The 10,170-nt window shown below is 40.5% G+C and overlaps 1 protein-coding gene across 1 annotated transcript; it reads right to left on the reverse strand.

Annotated features, from left to right (window-relative positions):
• Positions 1-547: 547 nt before the first annotated feature.
• LOC100556992 (C-C chemokine receptor type 5) lies at positions 548-8,940 on the reverse strand. Its single transcript, XM_003225757.3, has 2 exons — positions 8,608-8,940; positions 548-2,253 (listed from the first exon to the last, which is right to left on the reverse strand). The coding sequence occupies exon 2, from the start codon at positions 2,240-2,242 to the stop codon at positions 1,175-1,177; it is 1,068 nt and encodes a 355-aa protein (XP_003225805.1). The 5' UTR covers positions 2,243-2,253; positions 8,608-8,940; the 3' UTR covers positions 548-1,174.
• Positions 8,941-10,170: the final 1,230 nt, after the last annotated feature.

Consider the following 10,170-nt stretch of genomic DNA (forward strand, 5'->3'; position numbering starts at 1 on the left):
TAGTTTCATTTAAAAAAATCTTCAATTGTCTTTGACTTATCTTTCAAAAGCCATGCTAATTTGACAATTTTGGCCAACTCCATTCTTTCACTGTTGATGCTTCAGTCCATTTCCAGGTTTTGAGCAGACAATATTCTTGCTGGGCTGTTGTATGTTTTCCGGGCTGTATGGCCATGTTCTAGAAGTATTCACCTACATCTATGGCAGGCGTCCTCAGAGGTTGTGAGGTATGGAGAAACTCAGCAAGGAAGGTTTATATATATCTGTGAGAAGTCCAGGGTGAAGGAAGAACTCTTGTCAGTTGGAGGCCAGCGTGAATGTTGCAGTTAATCACCCTAATTTGCATTGAATGGCTTCATCTACTGGCTACTTTCTGCCTGGGGGCATCCTTTGTTAGCTGCCCCTATATTCTTGCTTCTGTTGTCATGTATTGAAGATGTAATCCCTTTTTACTCTCCAGTTCTTTACTCATAATGAAGAACAACAACATTTCTGGTAACATTATAAAATCTACCTTTCATTTTAAAATTAGGATGTGAATCTTAAATACAGTAATCAATTTTTATTTTTATTTTTTGCCTTCTTACAAGTCCATCACACATAAAAAGGAAGCCCCTGCACTGGTCTGAAACATTCTGGACCATTTTCAACATTTTACCTGGGATTAAATACCATCTATATAGAGTTTCTTTTAAATTACTACACAAAGTAAACATTGTGGCTTTGGAGCACATTTTCTTCATACATCTCAAAAGTTTATCATCTTGACTTGAGGGACACTTGATTTCCAAAACTAGAGATTGGTATTTATTTGTTAAATCTCAGTTTTGTTCCAATGTTTCATTTTGGATCTGCTCTCCATCAGAGCATGTCTGATGGTTTCATACTAAAATACTATAGCACTATTATTCCATTCAGCTACCTTGACAGCATTCTACAAGTCTGTTCAAAAGCCCATAAAGTCATTTTGAGTGAAACAGAGCAGGTGGAGAGATTATCAAAAAGATAGTCTGGAGAAACCATTGCCAACAGTCACAACAATCAAGGTACCAGAGCTGAGAAAAAGTGACATCCGCATTGCATATGGCAATCCTACTCCTTCTGAGCAGTCTGCTGATCCTAGTTACACCGTACAGTAAGAAAGGGCTCAAAATAGACAGAGTTGAACAGTACTTTACAAACTAAAATGAATGTTGTGTACTGTTGTGCTTCTGTAGGAGGAAGAAGGCTGTTCTAATTTGGGACGGGGTTGACCTGGACAGAGTCTGCATAAGTAAACTGCAACGTGCTTTTGGAAAAAGACAGAGAGATATTTCCTAAAGTTTTCTCCCACAAAGGCATAAATCAGAGGGTTGAGGCAGCAATGAATCATAGCAATGACTTCTGTCACTTCAAGGGCCAAAGCAAAGTTGCCATCACAATCAGCATCCAAGCCACATGAGAAAAATGCATTTTGATAGGTATGTAGTAAACTGGTGATTGTATATGGCATCCATAAGATGAAGTAAACAATCATTATGGCAAAGATTAGCCTGACTACCTTCCGCTTTCTTTCATTTTGACCCTTTATCAAAACCCATATAATCTGATAGTAGCAGAATATCATTATGGCCAATGGAATGGCTAAGCCCAGGATGAACATCATTAAAGTGACAACTTGCTTCCATTCTTCTTCTTTTCCAGGGGGATAAAAAAGGTTGCATTTACAACTCTCGCCTTCTTTTTGAACATGGGAAAATAGTAATGCAGGCACAGAAGCTAATGTTGCTACCACCCAAGTGATAGCACTTGAGAAGGTCCCATAGAAAACTGTCCTGGCTCTCAGTGCAAATATGGCATGAACAATTGCCAGGTACCGGTCGATTGTCAAAAGGGTGATGAAGAAACTTCCACTGTAGAAGCCGGCACGGAAGACTCCAGAAAGGATTTTGCACACTGCATTGCCAAATACCCACTCATTTGCTGCATAATAAGCCCAAAATGGGAGTGAGATAATGAAAACCAAGTCAGAGATAGCCAGATTCAGCAAGTAGATATCGCTCATGTTTTTGAGTTTCTTGTATTTGATGAGAATCAGCACAACTAGCGCATTTCCCAGGAGGCCAAATATGAACACCAAAGAGTAAAGTGGTGGCACAACATAGGAAGAAAATATGTTGACATAAGGATTATAGATAGGTCCTGGTAGGTTTCCATAGTCAGAAATCGTGGTGAACCCATCTGCCATTTCAGGAGTATTCATCTTCCTTTCTCCTGGGAATAGAAAATTTGTAGACATAATATGCAAAATTGCAGTAGAATAAAAAAATAATAATTGCACAATACTAGAATGCATCCATTTATAAAGTGTAGTGAAAACAAATAAGAATATTTAGTCTGCCAGTGGGGATCACTATATTGCCCAAGAGCCTACATATCAGATATTGACCAAAAATGTGAAAAAAATGAAAATTCTTTATAATGTTGTAACTTTCTGTTTGTCCGCTACCTTCTCTTCCTCAATGTCTACACATGGGAGGTATATTACTGAAATTAGAGATGGTTTAGAAATGAATACACTAGGTAAGTTTGCATGCCACAATAAGCCATGGTTTGCATTAGCCTTTGTTTGTTGGTTAAACTAGAAATTGATCTATAGTTTATTAAACTGGCAACTAATTTATTGGGAAACAAGCCAAGAATAAGCCACTGTTGTGGGTTTGCATGTCACAACACAACAACAAAGAAACCATGGGTTTGGATTTATGACTGGTAAAAATAAACATTGGCTTATCTGCAGATATGGTTTGCATAACACTTTTCAAGTTTGTTTCACTCACATGAAAATAGACACCCCATAGTCAAAGGGCCACCCCACTCCCCAATTTTTCAGGTTAAATAAATTGGTTTACTCAAGAATTTTAACTGTTTAACCAAATCCCCATGCTATGTCAATGAGAAGCAAAAATTAGATTTCCTCCAGAACTGCAAGCCAAATTTTGATAATTTATTCACACTATCATTACCATATAGAGCACTCAATTTATTTATTTACAGTATTTATATTCCGCCCTTCTCACCCCGAAGAGGACTCAGGGTGGATCACATTGCACACATATAAGGCAAACATTCAATGCCATAACATAGAACAGCGACAGAGACAGACGCAGGCATGGGCTGGCCTCGAACTCATGACCTCTAGGTCAGAGTGATTTGTTGCAGCTGGCTGCTAACCAGCCTGCGCCACCACCTGGCCAATGGACAATAGAATAGAAAGAAACAACTGATTTGCTGAAACACACAGGGTGGATTCACACATCATTAAATGGTGACTGGAATTAATATGTTTATTCATGCTCACACCTCCATTTTCCTCCTTCATTTATTTATGCCTGGGCATAGCTAAGAATAAATTAACTATCCAACAAACTATCTATGAGTACTTGGGAAGGCTCAATCCGTGTTCCACTTAGGAAGACCAGCCCTTTGTGTGACTAGTAAACAACCAAAGGTCCTCTGAGCACTCTCACCTTTAACCAGTACATGTCCTATGTTCTCAAATTACCGTTGATCAATAAACATGTGGGTTAGAATCCCATTCTTGGTGTTTAACATTTGATGCCAGACTTTAAAAAAAGTAATTTGTCCATATTGGATCCCAATATGGGTGAAACCCAGGGCAAAAATTCAATAACCAAGTAACTAACTAATTTTGTCGATAAACAGGACTTTGAGCTCAGATCCAAGTCCAGTACTCATCAATGCTTGTGTAGTTATGAACAAAAGAAACAAGTACCAAGCCAGTTTGGGGGGGGGGGGGTTCCCTGCAAAAGTGTTGAATGCAGTATTGGCTATATTTGTCCTTTTTCCATTTCCATCAGTGGGGTTGTTGAACACACAGATGTTGCTGTCTTTCCCCAGACATAAGACTAATGCAAATTGGCAGCAAAAAGAGAGCTTCCTCTCTGTCTGTGTCTTAAACTAGCCTGTATTAGCATTTCGGAATGAAATGTTTGTGGTTTTACTTCCAGCAATAAAAATCACAAGTAGCCAAACCTGACACCACTCAGCAAAAATTAATATAAGTAAATTAAGAAATAATATCAAGAGTCTTTCCTTGTTTATGATATCTTTGGAATGATTGTGCTATTTTATACTCCAGTCTGTAAATGTGTTATATTACAGACTTGTGTGTGTCTTAAAGTTGTCTGCCATAAGGTTTTTGCAGGTAAGAAATACTCCAAGCTGCCTTTGTCAGTTCCTTCCCCTGAAATAAAACCTAAAGCATTGGGCATTTAGTGGTGGTCTCCCATCCAAGGATTAAAAAGGGCTGACCCTGCTTAGTTTACAAGACCAAATAGGATTGTGTGCCAATATATGCTTAGTTTACAAGACCAAATGGGTCTTGTAAATAACCTAATAAATAAATAACCAATATGGAATTTAGACCATATCTGAGTTCTTAAAAAAGACTTTATTTCTGATGGAGAAAGAATCTTCACATGGCTTTGCTTTTACCAAACGCACTATAGATTTTGGAATAATATTTGTCATGGCTATTATGGGTATTAGGCAATTTATGATTTGAGCATCCCTCCAACATAGTCGAACACGTCCATCTTTCCCTTCTTAGCAAGTTTTCTGTAGTAAGAAAAGAGACAGGGGAAGAACTGGTGGGAAAGCAGAAGAAAATTACAAATGGAAGGTAACCCAGTAAAATTCTGTGGAATAGGGTGGCAATTGCTATTAAAATCTTCCCCTGGATCTGATGATCTTTCTATTTATGGGTTCTGAATTTTTCCAAAGGAACATCTGTGTGGCCAGGCATCCAACTAAAAACATACCTCAACTATCAAATGTTTTCTGAGATCCTTTGAGTCCAGGGTTAACACCCAGGTAAGAATTTATTTATTTTGTGTCAAAAGCATTGCATAATAAATAAGTTTAAAACTGATAAAATAAAGGGATCACAAGCAGCTAAATAGTTTTAGATGCGAAACGGGCAACAGTGACTTCATTGTCTGTAGCTTTAAACAGTTCTTCTTCTGTACATGAGGCAGGTCATTGTGGGCAAGCATACAGATACAGACCCAGATAAGAATGAATTGTATCAAAAGGCACACAGAGTCCTATGACTTGACTTAATTTCTGTACATTTCTGCTTTGGTGCCCAACCTCCAGTGACTCAACATCTGCATTGCCTTTATGTCTCAAGTCAACCATATAAGGACTTGAATTACAGCTAAAGAGTTGCTTGCCTGCAAGGCACATTAAGTGCTGCCTTGGTTAGCAACTTTGTAAATCCCATCGTGGTTTACAACTACCTCATCTCTCTTTCACAAGTTCAGATGTGGTCTTAAGGTAATCTGAAATGGTAACCTATGAATTAAATCACCCAATATGCAGTTGTGGTCATAAAATGAAAATCCTCGGTGTTCTGAAGCCTGTGCTTTTGCCAGTTATCTTTTGATTCAATGCCATATTGGTCATGCTGGGAGGGTTTTTTGGAAAAGTGTAATCCTGAAAGGGAGCCAGTGTGGTGTAGTGGTTTGTGCATTGGTCTATGACAAATCTCTACTCAGCCATGGAAACCCACTGGGCGAGCTTGGGCAAGTCATACTGTCAGAGGAAGGCAAAGGCAAAACCCCTCTGGATCAATCTTTGCCTTAGGGTTGCCATACACTGAAAATGACTTTAAGTAACAAGAGCCTTAAAAATTATTTTTCCTAGCTCTAACATGTTTGATATGCAGAAGGAAAGTTTGAACTTGTCTCCTTCCCATTCACATTTGTCTTCCCATTCTTCCCAAGGAGAAAACTTGCCCCTTTCTGTCTCCCAGTTTAGCACCCATTTCCCAACATCTCTTTGAATCAATGCCCCAATTTTGCACTTCTCCCAACAAGACATAAGGAGTGTATTTGCACTGAAGAATTAATGCTGCTTGGCATCATTGAGGAGCTCTCGGTGGTGGAGTGGGTTAAACTGCTGAACTTGAATCCGGGGAGCAGGGATAGCTCTCGCTGTTAGTCCCAGCTTCTGCTAACCTAGCAATTTGAAAACATGCAAATTCAAGTAGATCAATAGGTACTGCTGCACCGGGAAGGTAATAATAATAATAATAATAATAATAATAATAATAATAATAATAATTTATTTATACCTGCCACCATCTCCCCAACGGGGACTCGGGGCAACTTACATGGGGCCATGCCCAGGACAATACAATATAGCAAAATATAAAAACAACATATCATAATACAATTAAACAATACAATAAATAATCATGTACAGTACAACACAAAATCAAAAAAGCAATATAACAGGGCGGGCCGCATGAACACTCAGTTAAAACTTGGGGTGAGAAAAAGATAAGAATAAAACCACGGGGAACAGAGACATTAGATAGAAAAACAGTCTAGAGGATAGATGATGGGGGGGAGTAACAAAAAAAAGTGTGTAACAGTTACTCTCTGAAAGCACACCGGAAGAGCCATGTTTTTAAATCTTTCCTAAAGGCTAAAAGAGTGGGGGCTTGCCTGATTTCAATGGGCAGTGAGTTCCACAAAGGGGGGGCCACAGCAGAAAAGGCCCTCTCCCTTGTTCCCACAAGGCGGGTCTGGGATATAGGCAATGGCAACAGGAGGGCCTCCCTTGACGATCGAAGAGATCGGGCAGGTTTATGGTAGGAGGTACGGTCACAAAGGTAGTTGGGTCCCAAACCGTTTAGGGCTTTATATATGATGGTCTGCACCTTGAATTGGGATCGGAAAATGAACGGCAGCCAGTGGAGCTCCTTAAACAGGGGAGTAGATCTCTCCCTGTAACTCGCCCCCGTTATTAATCTGGCAGCCGAGCGTTGGACCAGTTGTAATTTCCGAGCCGTCTTCAAGGGAAGCCCCACGTAGAGCACATTACAGTAGTCCAGTCTAGAGGTAACTAGGGCATGGACCACCGTGGTCAAGTCAGACTTCATGAGGTATGGTCGCAGTTGGCGCACAAGTTTGAGTTGTGCAAAAGCCCTCCCGGCCACCGCCGACACCTGAGCTTCAAGCGTCAACGCTGAATCCAGGAGGACCCCCAAACTGCGGACCTGTGATTTCAGGAGGAGTGCAACCCCGTCCAGCACAGGTTGCCACCCAATATCCCGATCCGACGAGCGACTGACCAGGAGGGCCTCTGTCTTGTCAGGATTAATCCTCAGCTTGTTCCTCCTCATCCAGTCCGCCACAGCGGCCAGGCACTGGTTCAGCATCCGGGGGGCTTCCTTGGAGTTAGATGGAAACGAGTAGTGGATTTGTGTGTCATCTGCGTAGAGATGGCAACACCCTCCAAAACTCCGGATGACCTCTCCCAGCGGTTTCATGTAGATGTTAAATAGCATGGGGGATAGGATAGACCCTTGCGGGACCCCACAGGTATTGACAGGGGTCTGAGCAAGTATCCCCCAGCTTCACCATCTGGGAACGGCCCTCCAGGAAGGACCGAAGCCACAGCAAAACCGTGCCACCGAGTCCCATCCCGGCGAGCCTCCCCAGAAGGATACCATGGTCGATGGTATCGAAAGCCACTGAGATGTCCAAGAGAACCAACAGGGTAACACTCCCCCTGTCCAGCTCCCTGCGGAGGTCATCCACCAAGGCGACCAAAGCCGTCTCGGTGCTGTGCCCAGGCCTGAAGCCAGACTGCGAGCGGTCCAGAAAATCAGTGTCATCGAGGAACTCCTGGAGCTGCGTAGCAACCACCCGCTCCAGAACCTTGCCCAGAAATGGGAGGTTGGAAATTGGTCTGTAGTTGTTACATACAGATGGGTCTAACGAGGTCTTTTTTAATGACGGTTTTACTACCGCCTGCTTAAAGCAGGATGGAACTGACCCCTGACCCAAGGAGGCATTTATAATGGCCACAAACCAATCCAACAACCCATCTTTGGCCAGCTTCACCAGCCAAGAAGGACAAGGATCCAGAGTGCAAATGGTCGCCCTCACAGACCCAAGAATCCCCTCCACGTCATCAGGAAGGACAAGCTGGAAAGAATCCCATAAGATCGAACAGACAGGTACCTCGGTTACCTCCGCTGGAACTACAGTTAAGCTGGAGTCCAACTCACGGCGTATCTGAGCAACTTTGCCTGCAAAATGGTGCGCGAAATCGCTGCACCGAGTTGCCAAGTCATCAGGAAGCCCCTGGGTCTCAGGAGGCCGCAGGAGCTCCCCAACAACTCAGAACAACTCCGATGGCCTGTTGGCTGCAGATGCTATGCGGGCAGTCGTGAAAGCTTTCCTGGCTGCTCGCAAAGCCACGGAGTAAGCCTTAATAGCGACTTTAGCCCGTGCTTGGTCAGACACATCCTGAGATTTCCTCCAGGCTAGCTGAGTATTCCTGGCCTAGGATACCCTATGAAATTCATGGGGTCACTATAAGCTGACAGGCAACTCCAACGCACATTCACAGGCAGACAGCTTTGTTCCAAAAATAAATGTACTTCTTGCTCATATGCAAATATGTTGCCATCTTTTATGTGCTGGCTGTCTAGTGCATCTGAACTCATAATGGATAAGACATTATGGTACTTTATCCATGAAGTACTTGTAACAGTGAAGACAAAAAAAAATAATGATGAGTACTTACCACTCCAACGTTCTTGCTGATGAGAAGAAAGTCTCCACTTTTCTGACTAAGCAAAATGAAAGATTGTACGCCCAAATTACTTTTGAAAGAAATCTATCATTTCCTGCATTAACACAAACTGTTTTGCAGAAGTAATAGAAATTCTGAAAACAATCTTTAACACCACCCACCTCTGTAAATAACAAAGAAAACCCAGTTTCACAAACACATTCTGTGCCATGGACTTGTGTAATTATAAAGAATGACCAATTTCACATCCCGCTTGTGTCACTATACAGTGACCAATTTCGTGTCCCATTAATACATTTATTTGCCTGCAGAATTAATTTGAGAAACAATCTTTTTTTTTTTACAAATAGAAGCTGGACCATGTCTACAGAGAAAACTACACTGATAATGTGAAAATAGCTGGGGGAGAAAATATGGGCCCTTTCTACACCACTATTTAAAATCTAGATCATCTGTTTTGAACCAGATTATATGGCAGTGTAGACTCATATAATCCAGTTCAAAGCAGATAATGTGGATTATAATTTATCTATATTTAATTTATAAATATATAATATATTTTATATACTTATAATATTGATAATAATATTATAATGTAATACAATATTATACAAATAATAATATAATATAATATTAATTATATATTATATATTAAATGTAATATTACTAACAATATTACCATATAATGATATAGTACAATATAGTAATTTAATGCTTATATTGTGCTATCCTAATAATATATTGTATGTACATTTGATTTGTAAGCCACTGAGTCCCTTCCAGGATGAGAAGAGCGGGATATAAATGTAATAAATAAATAAATAATCTGCTTTGATAATCTGCATTATATGGCAGCATAGATCCAAGAGGGAACTGCCAAGAGGGAGTTCATTCTTCAGATCTTTGCATGGCAACATGACACACCTGCACTCACAGAACACCCCCCCCCCCAAAAAAAAACCCTTTCAGAATATCGCCTGAGGATAGAGACCCCTGAAATATAGTCACTGATGACTATCTTCAGTGGTCACAGAAATATGAGTAACTTTTACAGAGTTAAAACAGAAAACTAGCAAGGGTTTTTTCATCAATAGTGTAGCAGGAGGAAATCAAATACAGTAGTGTCTCGCTTGTCCAACATAAATGGGCCGGCAGAATGTTGGATAAGTGAAAATGTTGGATAATTCGGAGGGATTAAGGAAAAGCTTATTAAGGTCAAATGACATTAGGATTTTACAAATTAAGCACCAAAACATTATGTTTTACAACAAATCAACAGAAAATGCAGTTCAATACACGATAATGTTATGTAGTAATTACTGTATTTACGAATTTAGCACCAAACATCGCAATGTGTTGAAAACATTGACTACAAAAACACTGACTACTAAAAAACTGACTACAAATAAAGATAGAATTGCATAAAATGAACTTACAGTAACATTATTGGAAGTTAAATCCATAAAAAGTTCAGTTCTGTGAAGATTTTTTAAAAATTGTGATCCTTGCCTGCTTAGGGAAACAACTTTGGATCCGGGCAGGAGGCCAACTGCA

Source organism: Anolis carolinensis, chromosome 6, assembly GCF_035594765.1.
Source record: "Anolis carolinensis isolate JA03-04 chromosome 6, rAnoCar3.1.pri, whole genome shotgun sequence".
Lineage (NCBI taxonomy): Eukaryota > Metazoa > Chordata > Lepidosauria > Squamata > Dactyloidae > Anolis > Anolis carolinensis.